This window comes from Pelophylax lessonae (genome assembly GCF_965119305.1).
Source record: "Pelophylax lessonae genome assembly, chromosome: 4".
NCBI classification, from domain to species: domain Eukaryota; kingdom Metazoa; phylum Chordata; class Amphibia; order Anura; family Ranidae; genus Pelophylax; species Pelophylax lessonae.
The window spans coordinates 571,375,848-571,391,873 of NC_138771.1; the positions used below are offsets into that span (position 1 = coordinate 571,375,848).

Here is a 16,026-nt window from a genome sequence, read left to right on the forward strand (position 1 = left end):
GGTGTCTTTCAATCACTTCATTGACATATTTGGTATCTATTTACTTAACACTACCTCCCCTTTGCTTTGTACGAAAAAAATAGGGATTATTTTGTGTTTTTGTGCAATAAAATTACTTTTTTTGTGTGTTTTTACCATTTACCATCCATTTATTCTACAGGACCTCTTTGTTCAGAACCTAACATTTTCTGCAGGTAATTTTAAAGGCAAGTGTTTGAGAAGTGAAAATTTTGCTCCAAAGGGCAAGCAGTTCAAGAACAAATGAATATATATTTTATATATATATATATATTTTAACACCCAGTTTAGTGTCATTTTAACCCCGCCAACCTAGGAGATAATCTTGATATATTACCATTGCATACAGCATATGTAGAAATTTGAGGCTTCAGCATAAACCTAACCTAACCCTAGTATAAAATGTATTTGTAAGATGTCTCTAAATTTCTACTCAATTTAATAGGAGAAGAGAGATTACCGTTTAGGAGAAGATGAACCTCTAAATGGTTTCCCATGGAGGTCTGGCACTGAGGGTATCTGGATTTGGGGTAAACCCTTCCTTCTGGAGAACAACGGAGTGAAGGTAAGTACCCAGCTCTAATTTATATGTATGTCCTGTACCATATTTTACCTGCCCATCGATCAGTTTTTAGGTGTTTCACCATAACGACAGTTACATTCCATTTGGTTAAATGTCAGTGATTTTCAGTTGCATACGTTTGGAAACCAAAATGCTGCGCCAAGGGACCTCTGATAAGTGAGGTCCCTAACTTTTTTATTTTTTTCTTAACAGAAACCTTTTTATTTATTGTAAAATAAATTGTAACATATTTACAAAACATATAATAAGGCACATATTTAACAGCAGCAAAAAATAGATCAGGTATATTGTACAAGAGAAGCTCTTTGCCGTGTAAATTGCACATCACCTGGGGGACCTAATAGACACAATTGGTATTATAGAACATTAAGACATTTAATCAGGGAACCAATAGGGCTTCACCATTATGGTAGGGGTGGGGAAGGTGGGAGAAGGAAAGGGGTATGAAGAAGGGCAAAAAAGGGGAAGGGAGGGAGGGGGTGGGGGGGACGAGGAAGCAGGACCATATTATCACAAAGGTCCTCATAGATAGATGTGGTATAGCATCAAATAACAAGTAAGATGACCTCTTGGCTGACATGGCTCTGGCCTTCACCCATGCTCCCCAGATCTTGTTGTATTTTTTGGGGCATTTCTGACTCATGTAAGTAAGTTTATATAGGGGTAGGACCGCATCAACAATTGATCTCTATTGCAAAACCGTGGGGGGGAGCCAGCCTGTTTCCACTTGGACAAAAGGACCTTCCTGGCATTAAATGCTGCAAAAAAAAAAAATAGTTGTTTGTGTATACTCAGGGCAACAAAATTGCATATCCCCAAAAGTAGTATCCTAGGGTCCACATCCACAGACAGACCTCCCACAGAGTTTAATTCATCCACCACCTCCTTCCAGAACCTTGGAGGTAGAGGGCATGACCACACAACATGTATAAATGTACCAAATTCGGTAAGGCATTTAGGACAGCAATTCGATTAGGTAGGATATATCCTCATATGTCTCAGAGGGGTATAATACGCCCTGTGCAGAAATTTGAGCTAGACATATCTATCCCTGGCACATATCACCAATGGGATATATTGCTGGCTCCCCTCAAGATCCCTAACTTTAAAGTGGTATTAAAGCTTTGTTTTTTTTTTAAATAAATGTTTTGTCACGTTTTTGGGGTTGTGTTCAATATATGCAAAGAGAGATCAAACCAATACTTAAAAGTATAACATTTATTAAAAGTAATGACAGATACAGATACTGATAAAGATAAAGAAAATATAACAAGAATACTTAACTAAAGATGACCACAGACGCTTGCATGGATGCAAGCTCTAAATGAGAAAAAGACCTTATAGGTTTTGGCTGTGGTATATAGGTCTTGAATGTAAGAAAAAGACAACCCCCAAACCAACTCTCTTTGCAATACGACCCCTCAAGGACTTGGTCATACGTTAACAATAACATTCCAATGTTCAAAATCAAGATATTAGAAGCTTTATTAGATATTTGTGAGGTAAACCTTAATAAGAAATATGAAATATGCAATTTCCCTATCACTCCACTCCATGGCTCACAAATATAATACAGTAATGCCTCCAACTATACATAAAGGCTACATATCAGCACTGGAAGAAAAGCACCTGATAATTGTAAACATGCAGTGATCCATGTCCTTAGTCTGCTTGTCTTCAGAAAACTGTTTGCAGGCTTTCTTTTGCATCATCTTTAGAAGAGGCGTCCTTCTGAGACGACAGTCCTGCAGACCAATTTGATGCAGTGTGCGGCGTATGGTCTGAGCACTGACAGGCTGACCCCACCACCCTTTCAACCTCTGCAGCAATGCTGGCAGCAATCATACGTCTATTTCCCAAAAACAACCTTTGAATATGATGCTGAGCACGTGCACTCAACTTCTTTGGTCGACCATGGCGAGGCCTGTTCTGTTAAACTACTGTATGGTCTTGACCACCATGCTGCACCTTAGTTTCAGGGTCTTGGCAATCTTCTTATAGCCTAGGCCATCTTTATGTAGAGCAACAATTCTTTTTTTTTTCCAGATCCTCAGAGTTTTTTGCCATGAGGTGCCATGTTGAACTTCTAGTGACCAGTATGAGAGAGTGAGAGCGATAACATCTAATTTAACACACCTGCTCCCCATTCACACCAACGAGTCACATGACAGCGGGAAGAGAAAATGGCTAATTGGGACCAGCGGTTTAGACATTAATGGCTGTGTGTTGAGTTATTTTGAGGGGACAGCAAATTTACACTGTTATACAAGCTGTACACTCACTACTTTACATTGTAGCAAAGTGTCCTTTTTCAGTGTTACATGAAAAGATATACCGGTAATAAAATATTTACAAAAATGTGAGGGGTGTACTCACTTTTGTGAGATGCTGTATTAATCACAAAATGCAAACCATATGACCATGATGTTTAATGAGAGGGCACTCTTTTTCTACCCATATTAAATAAGCTCATATTAATTAATTAATTATTTGATGTGATGGTCAGTGGCGTCGGCGGGGGGGTTACCTGGGCTATAGGCCCGAATGTGCCCCCGAAAAGCCCCGGGTGTCATCTTTGGAAGAAATCATTAGTAGCCCCGGGTCACTCAGTCCGTCCTCTGCCCTGTCTCGCGGCCTGGCCAGCCCACCACACTGGTTGCTAGCATCGCCTGCTGCTTGGCGTCTAGCAACCAGTGAGGTCAGCCTTGTGTGGGGGTGTGTCATCATTCGTCATCATGTGAGGCTTCCCCTCCTCCCCCAGCATTCAGAGCGCAGGAGGATTTTCATTTCATCCTCCGCACCTGAAATTCGCTCCACCCACCTCCCTGTCATCAGAGAAACTGACTGAAGCTGGACGGGGCAGGAAGGATTCCGCCACGGGATGGATGGTGTCAGCGCCGGTTCCTGGACTTGGTAAGTGTTACTGGCTCTGCCCCCCTCTCTCACTACCCCCCCCATCTCTCACTACCCCCCTCTCACTACTACCCCCCTCCCTCTCTCTCTCTCTCTCTCCCTCTCTCTCTCTCTCCCTCCCTCTCTCTCTCTCTCCCTCTCTCTCTCTCTCTCTCTCTCTCTCTCTCTTTATCCCCCTCTCTCTCTCCCTCTATCCCTCTTTATCCCCCTCTCTCTCTCCCTCTATCCCTCTTTATCCCCCTCTCCCTCTATCCCTCCTCTCTCTCCCTTTCTCCCTCTCCCTCCCTGACTTTTCTGATTCTGTTCTTCCAGAAGCACACTTGTGAGGTCAGGCCTTCTCATCCAACATCTGTGCCTGTTATAGCTGCAAAGGGTGAGTCATTTTATGGTGGGGCATTGGGCAGGGGTGAGGGGGCAGGCATTGGGTGGAGCTTGGGCAGGACTTGTGGGAGGGGTTATCAAATTTACCTTCGGGCTGCAGCCCGTGGTCTTTTTACCACCTAGCAATGCCCCTGGCTCTTCCGCATCCTCCTGAATAGCTGGCCTCCCTGGATGCGGAGAAGGCCTTTGACTCAGCAGAGTGGCCTTACCTTTGGGAGATTCTGCAGAGGTTTGGGCCCAAAATAATTTTGCATCTGTGTCTGCTGTACAAGGTCCTGGTGGCCAGAATTCACACTGGTGATATTCTATCCCCTGAATTTAGACTGTCCTGTGGTACCAGGCAGGTGTGCCCGCTTTTGCCAGGCCTCCATAGAACCTCTGGCCATTAGGATTTGAAGCTCAGCTAGTGTGCATGGGATCTTTCGGGGACCAATACAGTAGCTTGAAAAAGTGTTCATACCGCTTGAAATTTTCCATATTTTGTCATGTTACAACCAAAAACTTAAATTTATTTTATTGGGATTTTATGTAATAGACCAACACAAAGTGGCACATAATTGTGACGTGAAAGAAAAATGATAAATGGTTTTCAAATTTTTTTACAAATAAATATCTGAAAAGTGTGCCGTGCATTTTTATTTATCCCCCTGAGTCAATACTTTGTAGAACCACCTTTCGCTGCATTTACAGTGGCAAGTCTTTTTGGGTATGTCTCTACCAGCTTTGTACATCTAGAGAGTGACATTTTTGCCCATTCTTCTTTGAAAAAAAGCTCAAGCTCTGACAGATTGGATGGAGAGTGTCTATGAACAGCAATTTTCAAGTCACCACAGATTCTCAATTGGATTAAGGTCTGGACTTTGACTGGGCCATTCTAACACATGAATATGCTTTGATGCTAAATCATATTTCATTGTAGCTCTAGCTGTATGCTTAGGGTCATTGTCCTGCTGGAAGGTGAACCTCCACCCCAGTCTTTTGCAGACTCTAACAGGTTTTCTTCTAAGATTGCCCTTTATTTGCCTTCATACATCAACTCTCACCAGCTTCCCTGCCCCTTTTGAAGAAAAGCATCCCCACAACATGATGCTGCCACCACCATATTTCACGGCGAGTATGGTGTGTTCAGGATGATGTGCACATAGCCTTTTGCTTTAAGGCCAAAAAGTTACATTTTGGTCTCATGTGACCAGAGCACATGTTTGCTGTGTCCCCCACATGGCTTCTCGCAAACTACAAACGGGACTTCTTATGGCTTTCTTTCAACAATGGCTTTCTTCTTGTCACTCTTCCATAAAGGCCAGATCTGTGGAGTGCATGACTAATGGTTGTCCTGTGGACAAATTCTCCCATCTGAGCTGTGGATCTCTGCAGCTCCTTCCAGAGTTACCATGGGCCTCTTGACTGCTTCTCTGATTAATGCTCTCCTTGCTCGGCCTGTCAGTTTAGGTGGGCGGCCATGTCCTGGTGGGTTTGTAGTTGTGCCATACTCTTTCTATTTTAGGATGATGAATTGAACAGTGCTCTGTAAAATGTTCAAAGCTTGGGATATTTTTTTTAACAACCTAACCCTGCTTTAAACTTCACAAATGTATCCCTGACCTGTCTGGTGTGTTTCTTGGCCTTCATGATGCTGTTTGTTCACTAAGGTTCTCTAACAAACCTCTGATGGCTTCACAGAACAGCTGTATTTATACTGAGATTAAATTACACACAGGTGGACTCTATTTACTAATTAAGTGACTTCTAAAGGCAATTGGTTCCACTAGATTTTAGTTAGGGGTAACTCGAGTAAAGGGGGCTGAATACAAATGCACGCCATACTTTTTACATATTTATTTGTAAAATAATTTGAATACCATTTATCATTTTCCTTCCACTTCACAATTATGTGCCACTTTGTGTTGGTCTATCACATAAAATTCCAATAAAACACATTTACGATTTTGACTGTAACATGACAAAATGTGGAAAATTTAAAGTGGTATGAATACTCTTTCAAGGTACTGTACAAGAGATCTCACTTTACACAGATGATACTTTGCTATATATAAGTGACGTCTCCGTGTCCTTGCTGGCGGCACTGACCTTGATTGACCACTTTAGTGCCTCTTCTGGCATCAGAATGAACCAGGACAAAATTGTCCTATTGCCTCTGAGCCCCGGGCAACACACTGTGCCCCACCACAATGGGTTTTTCACATTTTAAGTACTCAGGCATTAAGGTCCATAGGAACTTATCCGCATACCTGACTGATATTCTTTTTCCAGTCCTGGGTCGCCTGTCTCAGAGATGCGCAATGTGGAAGTCCTTGCCTTTGACCCCAGCGGGCAGGATTTATCTTGTAAAAATGATTTTCGGCCCAAATTCCAGTTTATCTTCTTGCAGACTCCGGTTCTGATTCCCAAATCCTTTAAGATGTTATATCAGATTATCACTTCCTTTATCTGGGCGGATGGTGTTCCTTACATATCCAAGGACACTCTCCAGTTGCCCCCTCTCTGCGTGGTCTTGCAATTTATTGCTTTCAGATATACTATTGAGCTGGTCTATTGGTGTCGGTAAGATGGTGGTTCACCCAGATGCTAAATAATCCGGCTGTGGATTTGGAGGCTGCCTTCCCTGGTTCCTGCTCTGAACTGAGTAACTTGGTGATCAGGGGACCGCCCTCTAATCCCAATATCACAGTACCTATGAAGACCACCTTGGGAGTGAGGAGGCAGGTGGAGACCTAGCTAGGGGCTTCTGAGAAGTGGTCCCCACATACTCCCCTGAGGGGTAATCCTAAATTGCCAAAATTTAAGACTATCCCAGATCCAAATATTTTGGCACAATATGGGATTAAAACACTACAAAATATTATATCTGGGGGTCACCTGCTGTCCCTTAATACCCTCAAGGTTGTCTACCAGTTACCCAACAAACTATTTTTTAGATACCTGCAACTCAGGCATGCAGAACAATCCCAATTTACCTTCCTACGGGCTGAATTGCCTACCTTCCCATCAGGCTGAATTGCTTTTGTCAGTGGAACACCTCGACAAATCTCTCTCCACCTTATACCACGGTATTGCTTACTCTGACACGTCAAAAGTATCCCGCTTTTATGATAAACGGTACAATGATTTACTTGATCTAACAGATGGGGGCTGGGAGGAAGGCATACAATACCTCCCGCTCATGATATTCGTTAGGGACAAATGGATAAAGTTAAAATTTCTCCACAGGGTATATTAATCCCCCCATAGGCTGTCCTCTATATACACCAAGGCAGACCCAATCTGCCCTAAATGTCGCAAATCGGTGGGCACGTTTATGTACATGGTTTGGTCCTGTCCGCTGTTACAAGACTTGAAGCAGTGGTGGCGGAAGTGGGAAATATAAGTGGCTAAACGATTGTTATGGACCCACTTATGCAATTACTAGGTATATGTGACACATTTGCTACTATGTATTACAAACGTTTATTTCAGTTTTATGCATTTTTATTCTAGGAAAGCCATCCTGATAAAATGGAAGGCGCCAGATTCGGATTTGAGGTGCTTGCGATACCTCATCTTTGTCCCACTTCCTCACAATTTGGTCAGGAGTGGTTGCCGAGTCCAGTATTTTTATCTCTATATATAAACTCCCCTATAATATCCCAATGGTGTAGATTAATTAACCACTTAAGCCCCGGAGGATTTGGCTGCTAAAAGACCAGGGTTTTTTTTGCGATTTTTTACTGCGTGACTTTAACGGACAATTGCGCGGTCGTGCGACGCTGTACCTAAACAAATTTGAAGTCCTTTTTTCCCACAAACAGAGCTTTCTTTTGGTGGTATTTGATCACCTGTGCAATTTTTTGATCATGCGCTATAAACAAAAAAAGAGCGTAAATTTTGCAAAAATAACAACATTTTTCACATTTTTTTTTATATGAAATTCCCCCAAAAAAAATGTAAAAATCAAAATTTTTTAACATTTTCGGCCAATTTGTTTTATGCTACATATGTTTGGTAAAAAAAATCGCAAAAAGCGTATTTTGATTGGTTTGCGCAAAAGTTATCACGTTTACTAACAAAGGGAAAGATTTTTGTCATTTTTGGTGTTTTTTTTTAACGCGTAATGGCGGCGATCTGCGATTTTTTTTTCGGTACTGCGACATTGCGGCGGACAGATCGGACCCTTGACTGACATTTTTGACACTTTTGGGGGTACCAGTGACATTACTGCAGTAATCAGTGCTATATATATGCACTGTTACTGCAAAAATGACACTGGCAGGGAAGGGGTTAACTTTATTGGACAGGGAGGGGTTAAGTGTGTCCTAGGGGCGTGATTCTAACTGTGCAGGGACATTGCTATTGGTGTAAAAACAAAGATCAACGGTTCTACATAGTAGAACCATCTGATCTTCATTTTTACACCAGGGAGAATGACGGGCGGCTTGTTTACATAAGCCGCTCCGCCTTTCTCCCTTCACAGGAGCGATCGTAGTGTGACCGGCGGACATCGAGTCCGCCGGTCACACGCACTGACTTGTCTGTGAACGAGCCGCGGCGGGCGCGCGCCCGCCCGCAATTGGCTCGCAAGTCAGTGACAGGCGAGTGACGTATCCATACGTCACTCTGCCTGGCCGGGGCTGACCGCCGCATTATGTAGTTGTGCGGCGGTCGGCAACCGGTTAACAATGTCCTCCCTCTGTACAAGCTCACCTACCTGGGTCATAATTGCCCCAAAAATTCCATAAAATCTGAAACCCCTGGGTTATAGCTTGTGACCTCACAATCTGATGCCCCCCAACAGTCTCTGTCTAGTTCCCCCCTCCCCCAACCTATCCTCTTTACCCCCTTCTTTTCCCTTGCTCCCCCCACGCTCTATCTTCCTATCCCCGCATTTAATTTGCCTCACCCCCCTACTAATAATAATAGAATGCTAGGTTCCTCTGCTTTCTGTATTATGGAAGGTTTACTGGGTTAGTTCCTGGCATAGGATACCGAGATAACCTCTGCTATTTTACTGGGTGATCTGTTGACTCCGCTGACAGGTACTACAGCTCAACCATATTGCTTTTTGTTTTACTCATGTGCATTGTAACCCAGACTTACTGTCTTTTCTGTTCTTCCCTTTTGTGCCAGTATGACTAATGTAATGTTACTGTTTGTATTGCAGTACAGTATTTGAAATACTCAATAAACTATACGATTAAAAAAAAAAAAACAAATTACCTAACACAACAATTACAGCCACACCAGTTATAGTGAGACAAGCTAAGTTTACCTAGCAAACAAAAATACAGCTCCACAGAGCACAGTGAGCCAGCACTAAATATATCTAATCCTAGCACTTATCTAGGAGGGTGCTACAAAGGGTTCGGGATGGTCAACAGTGATGGTGTTGGTGGAAGGGTTATATTTCAATAGGTCTTCTTGAAGAGACAATCCTAGTCGGTGATGCATCTTGAAAAATACAGAATGCCTTGCCAGCAATGTGACAATTCCTCAATCTTGTTCCCAGATGGCTGTATTTCTTCTGGACACTGAAGGCACTGAGAATGAAACATATCATGAAATGGCCAGCATGAAGCTGCGTGTATTAACCATGATGATCAGCTCTCACCTTGTAAGTAACAGCTAGAAACCATATGTAGCATTGCAGATTCTGGTCACACAAATGCTTGACGTTTCCCAAACTAAATACACCAATGGATCATTGTCAGCTGTTTATTGGCTCAAAGATACTTGCTACAGATTTATTATAATGTTTGCAGTATGTCATACTTACCTGCTCTGTGCAATAAGTTTGCACAGAGCAACCCAAAACCTCCTCTTCTCGGGTCCCCCACTAGTGCTCTTGGCTCCTCCTCTCTTCCAGATGCCCCCATAGCAAGCCTCTTGCTATGGGGGGTGCTCAAGTGGGCTCAATCCCAAGCCAGGATGTGTGCATCTATTGACACGCACAGCCCTCCACTCCCTACTCACCAGATTTGATTGACAGCAGCAGGAGCCAATGCTTCCCCCTGCTGCCTCAATGTCCAGGGAGGAGGAAAGAGAGAGCACTGCTGCTCTCTGACACAGCGCTGAATTGGGATCAGGCTCAGGAGAGTATTGGGGGGGGGGGGGGTGTCTAGTTTGGGAGCTTATTTTAGAAGGTTTTTTTTTTTACCTCAATACAGTGAATGTATTAATGTAAAAACCTTTTGCTTTTACAGAAACTTTGAATTGGACCTGAATTTAAAAAGTGAGGATTTACTATGTTATAAAGAACATCTAGAAATTTTATTATGCCTGAATTTACCCTAATTCTTGGATTTCTTCTGAAAAATAGCATTTCCTATTGTATATGAGGGTGCCTAGTCACTCCTGTACCTACAATCTTATAGCTGTATATTTGCATCTCCAGATTTAAGGCATTGGAGTGAGATCTGATGATGCCATTACTGTGCTGTTTATTGTTCTCCTTCCTGGAGGCTCTGACATAGAGCTTACATCTGCCAAGATGACTGCCTCCACACAGAAACATAGAGCAGAACAAAGCATGATAAGTCAGTATGGAGGAAAATCAGCTGCAGGGAGACAACAGGTGATTCTGGGGAATGGTACTTTGCCCTCTGTTTGCCATTTTTGGGCACAGGTTTCAGAGTTCAGTACCTCTTTACCATGCATCAAATTGAATAAAGATCTGTTTTCAGCAGTGCAGTTCTCATATATGTGTTTGTGTGTGGCCGCAATAAATAATCCTCCAAAACCATTTGACTCAGCATTATTACCTGTTGTTCACTGCTCAGCCACCTAACAAACTAGAAGATGTAGTAACTTTCACAGATCTGTGTTATCCATGACCTGTATTTAAAATTGTGATTTTTTGTTTTTATGTTTCAGGTGTACAATGTTAAAGGCAATGTGAAAGAGACGGATATAAACTATCTTGAGGTAAAAAGATTACATATATTTAATTTTGGTAAACCCAGGCTCTGAATATACAAAACTTACTTAAGCGCAGCACTATTATGTGATATACCATCAATTCATACAGAAGACATAAAGAAATCAGATTATTCTATGACTCTTGGTCCATGCATAAGTGAAAAATACCAATAAAAAAAGTGAAAATATATCTATATATACTGTGTATGTATATATATATATATATATATATATATATATATATATATATATATATATTTATCTGAAGTCATTGACAGACACAGCGCTCCATATTCAGAACCATAGGGTTATATTGCCCCCTACAGGAGTAGGACACTGAGCAGAAAAAAGACTTGGCTATGCCTATGGCAATCCTAGCTGGTATACCTCCCCCTCTCTGCTATAGGCAGGGGCGTTGCTAGGTGGGAAAAAGACCAGGGGCTTCAGCCGAAGGTAAATTTGATAAGTCCTGCCCAAGCTCCACCCACAATTAAAAGTAAGTTCCGCCCAAGCTCCTCCCACATTTAAAAGTAAGTACCACCCAAGCTCCACCCAATGCCCCCCCATAAAATGTTCTATGAACCCATTATGACACCAAATCTTAGAATTGTTAATAATTAGCAATTAGAAGTATTATATAAACCTATATTTAAGACGGCAGTAATTTCATGCAGGGACTGCAGTGACTGTTTCCATCTTGTGATGGGCTCAGGTGTGTTCGGATCCTACTCCTAACCCACCTAAATGATCCCGCCAGGAAGCCGTCACTGCACACTGCCAATCATAGGCAGTGAGGCATATACTGGCTCGCAGCTGCACATACATACACACGTTGCTCATGATTGTTGGTGTGCAGTGATGGCTTCCTGGTGGGATTGCTCAGGTAGGTTGGGAATAGGAACCCGAACACGCCTAGACTTCCTCAAGTGAGTTTTGTATTCATATAGATTATATATTCCTATAGATTCCTATAGATTATCTATAGATCCTATAGATAATGGATTACAATAGTATACTGCAAAAAAGGGATTTCTCATGTAAAACTATGATGTGATAAAAAAATATAAAGTGACATGTTTTCTCCGACTGCAAATCAGCTGGAAATACAAGGAGTCTCTTGCTGTAGACATAAATATACTGCTTACTTATTGGTCATACTCAGAGATCAGCCATGGATGACAGAACCAAGAGCCTGCGCTAATTCTTCATAGAGCAATAGATGTCCTGCAATGGCCAATAAAAAGCTAATTTAGCAACATGAAGGGCAAAGAGTGGTAACGCATACCAAATTATCACAGAAACCTCTGATTGGCTTCTTTGGGTTGCCACACTTTGCATAACATCAAACTCTCAATGCATTATTAAAGTGCCCTTGGAGCACACTTGTATAAAGTACTCGAAACCCATACTTGAGTAAAAGTACAAGTGCTCGATCAAAAAGTGACTTGAGTAGAAGTGGAAGTGCTCTATCAAAAAGTGACTTGAGTAGAAGTACTAAAGTATTCAACATTTTTTGTACTTAAGTATTGCAAGTAGATTTTTTTTTAATTTTGCTACTCAAGTACTGAAAGTAAAAGTACCAGTAGTTTTGTAAAAAAAATTGCTACTCAAGTACTGAAAGTAAAAGTACAAGTAGTGTGTTATGTAATTATTAAAGAAAGAAGTCAAAAGTTTGAACATCATATTGTTTTTTATTATTTCAAATGATTAACCTAGAGGACAATCACAATTCCTTTGGCTGTAACTTTTTGTAAAAAAAAACAGATAAAGTATGTCCCTCCCTTTCCCCTTTAAAGCATCCCTTCTTCTCTTCCCTGCATGTTTTTTTTCTCCACAGCTTAATGGTGCGCGAAATCATATATAAACCAATGTGATATACAACAATATATTCCAATAATGAAATAAAGGAAGAGTGTATGAAATCAAAGTCAATAAAAAGTCCATATATATATATATACTGTATATAATTCCATAATACCATATATATATGTGACAAAACAAGATGAATACATTTTCAAAGGTGCAGGAATCAAACAGGTGCTATTCCAAATAATAGGTGCAGACTCCCACCACCTTGTGGATTTCCCCCTTACCTGGCGGATGGTAGGTGCAAAATAATATCCAAATAGACTCTTCCAGTGAAACAAAACTGCAAAACCTGTGCTCTCAACTTCCAGTGAAGAAAAGCAAAATCAGCCTCTTACCAGAAAAAGGTCGATGTACGCTTGTGACTCTCCTTGGTTGGGGGGACGTTCTCTTTCCCCTTAACAGCAGATATGTAGACCATTTTATTTATACATACAGTAGCATTTATTTTCGTATGCGCTGATTTACACATGACATTATACACATTTTTTTTAACTTCATGAAACCTGCCATCTACTGTTCTGGCAGTGGTCATTTTTATAATTGTAACGAGTAACTACGCAGCACAAAAAATAAATATTGGAATAGAAGTATTGAAATCATCGAAAAAATGTAGTGAAGTAAAAGTGGAAGTAGGAGAAAAAAATTCTACTCTAGGAAAGTACAGATACCACCTTTCGCTACTTAAAGCGGAGTTCCACCCAAAAGTGGAACTTCCGCTTTAGGGAGTCCTGACCCCCCGACATGCCACATTTGGCATGTCATTTTTTGGGGGGGGAGCGGGTACCTAGTTTTGACAGGTACCCGCTCCCACTTCCGCTCGGAGCGCCGCGGCGCCCTGAGCGGAAGTTCTCCTCTCCCCCTCCCTCCCTGCAATCTTCTGGGACACGTCAGAGGTCCCAGAAGATTGCCGGCCAATCACGGCGCGCAGCGCGACTCGCGCATGCGCAGTGGGTACCCGGCTGTGAAGCCGCAAACTGTAACAGCCGGGTGCCCACAGCAGTGATGCCGGCGCCGAGGGAGAGGATCGAGGCTTCCGGCGGTCGCATTGCTGGACCGTTGGACAGGTGAGTAAATGGCTGGAACTCCGCTTTAAGTACAGTAGTGAAGTAGCCCCCCCCCCTTCACTACAGTGCTGCACACCAGCCCCATCCACCTGCCAACCCACCAGGGGCAACCGCCCGTGTCCACCCTACATCATATCCAAGGGAAGAGGGGGGATCCCTACTCACCACGGAACCAGGCTGGCACCACTCCAGACAGAACCCCTCACCACAGAAAAGGGGAGGCTGTCGGGCAGGAGGAATGCTGCGACTCAGTCCCTGACCCGGTCGTTTTTGACCTTGCAAGGCGTTTAACTCACATGCCAGCCACCATCCAAAGGTTCTATGTCGCGACCGACCCAGCGCTAAGTTCTGGTCTGCGCTCGCTGTCCAGACTGGGGGACCACTGGCAGTTGATTGTAGATCTTACAGGAAAAAAATGGCATTGAAAAAGGAAAAAAATTGCCAGAACCAAAGATCCCAGCAGGGAACTGGGTCCTGACTAGGCAGAAATAAACCGAAGGCCTATAGCAGAGAGGGGGATGTATACCAGCTAGGACTGCCCATAGGCATAGCCAGGTCTTTTTTCTGCCTAGTGTCCTACTCCTGTAGGGGGCAATATAGCTTTATGGTTCTGAATATGGAGCGCTGTGTCCGTCAATGAACGAAAGAGAAACACTATTTTATTACTGTGTAGAAGAAGGACTGTACATTGATGCATTGTGTAAAAAAGAGGACTATATGATTTATGATGGCAATTGCACATGGTTATTGCTTTGGTTTATTTGATTGATTATCATAGAGGTTAAGGGATAATAAGAACACCAATTAGAGGGAGGCGCAACAAGATATATATATAACTATATAGTATTTTTTGTCGTGTGGGAACATGATAATTTGTTTGCAGCCACCCATATGTTATTTTATATTAACACTAGGACACTTTTGTATTGGGGGATTAAGGGAGTGTGGGATAACACACACATCTTCATCTTCAATGACACTTTTCATTTTGTAATCAGTTTTTCAAACCAGAAAGAATATACAGAGAACTATAAGAAAACACGATATCTGAAACTCAGAATTGTTTTACCCATTTTATTCATTGTTATAAATTGTATGTGAAAAATAAATACATATAAAAAATATATATAAACTGGACATTGTTTTTCAGATCTACTGTGATCCATTGGAAAATGATCCATTCCATCCATTCTTTGATTTAAAGGTATACATTATCTGCTATCTTCTTTGTCTTCATTGAAGTTTGACTTCAATTTCTGACTTAATATCTATAATTGGTGCTTGGGTATAAAAGCAATATGGAAGATTTTGGTGTTAATGTGTTACTGATTTCTGAAGTTCCTTCTTTTAAATATTCATTCTTCCTATTTATATACCTTCCTTCCCAGCATCAAGCTGTATCATGAAACCATTCTTCTCCTTGTCGGGTTTAATTCTTTTGATTTTTTACTACTATGTGCTATTTGTGTTTTTATAACACTGTGCATGTAACACTGCAACATCAATGAAAATGTCCACCCAAACTATGAAAACCCCAATATATCATTACCAACTCAGGTAGTCATACTGTTGGCTACTGAGCTCAGCCTCCAACTTTGCTCTCCTAAGGCAGCATTTGCATGCCTGAGATTCCTAGGTTTTGAAGATCCTGGGTTTTTCACAAAGAATTTTCTATGGAAAAAAAGTTTAATTAGTATGTCATAAATATTTTTACTGTATTCTGTAGTCCTTAGATTAAGACCCCGTTCACACTGGGGCGATTTGACTTGCCGGGGCGACCTCACAGGTCGCAGCGCGCAGCTCGCACCGCGACCTCGGAGCGGCCGGCACGGACTTCATAACATTGAAGTCTATGCAGTTCGCTCCAGGTCGCCCCAAAGAAGCTCCGGACCCTTTTTCTAAGTCGAGCGACTTGTGTCGCTCCTATTAGAACGGGTCCACAGCTTCTCTATGGCAGGCGACCTACGGCGACCTGTCAGACGACCAGGTCGCCCCAGTGTGAACGGGGTCTTAAATGTAGTATTATTACACCAGCTCAACAGCTAGCTACAAATGATAACATTCATCACAAGCACAGTAAAACCTTGGATTGATAGTAACTTGGTCTGAAAGTGTTTTGCAAGACAAGCAACATTTTTTTTTTATAAATTTTGACTTGATAAGCGAGCATTGTCTTGATACACAAGTAGCATCACATCTGAGTATAAAAGAGAAGAAAGGCACCTCTAAGTGTAGCAATATGGTTACATTTAATGAAGGTCCAACATTTTGCAACTCACATGGTTGATG

General features: G+C 42.0%; 1 protein-coding gene across 1 annotated transcript in view; it reads left to right on the forward strand.

Annotated features, from left to right (window-relative positions):
• Window positions 1-16,026, forward strand: part of LOC309552782 (uncharacterized protein) — a gene marked incomplete at its 5' end in the record, with an annotated part of 120,690 nt that overhangs the window by 82,276 nt on the left and 22,388 nt on the right. Inside the window, 4 exons of the mRNA XM_082253696.1 lie at window positions 464-583; window positions 9,396-9,500; window positions 10,760-10,810; window positions 14,888-14,941. Of these exons, the coding sequence (XP_082109822.1) occupies window positions 464-583; window positions 9,396-9,500; window positions 10,760-10,810; window positions 14,888-14,941 (330 nt within the window). The remainder of the gene's footprint in view (window positions 1-463; window positions 584-9,395; window positions 9,501-10,759; window positions 10,811-14,887; window positions 14,942-16,026) is intronic.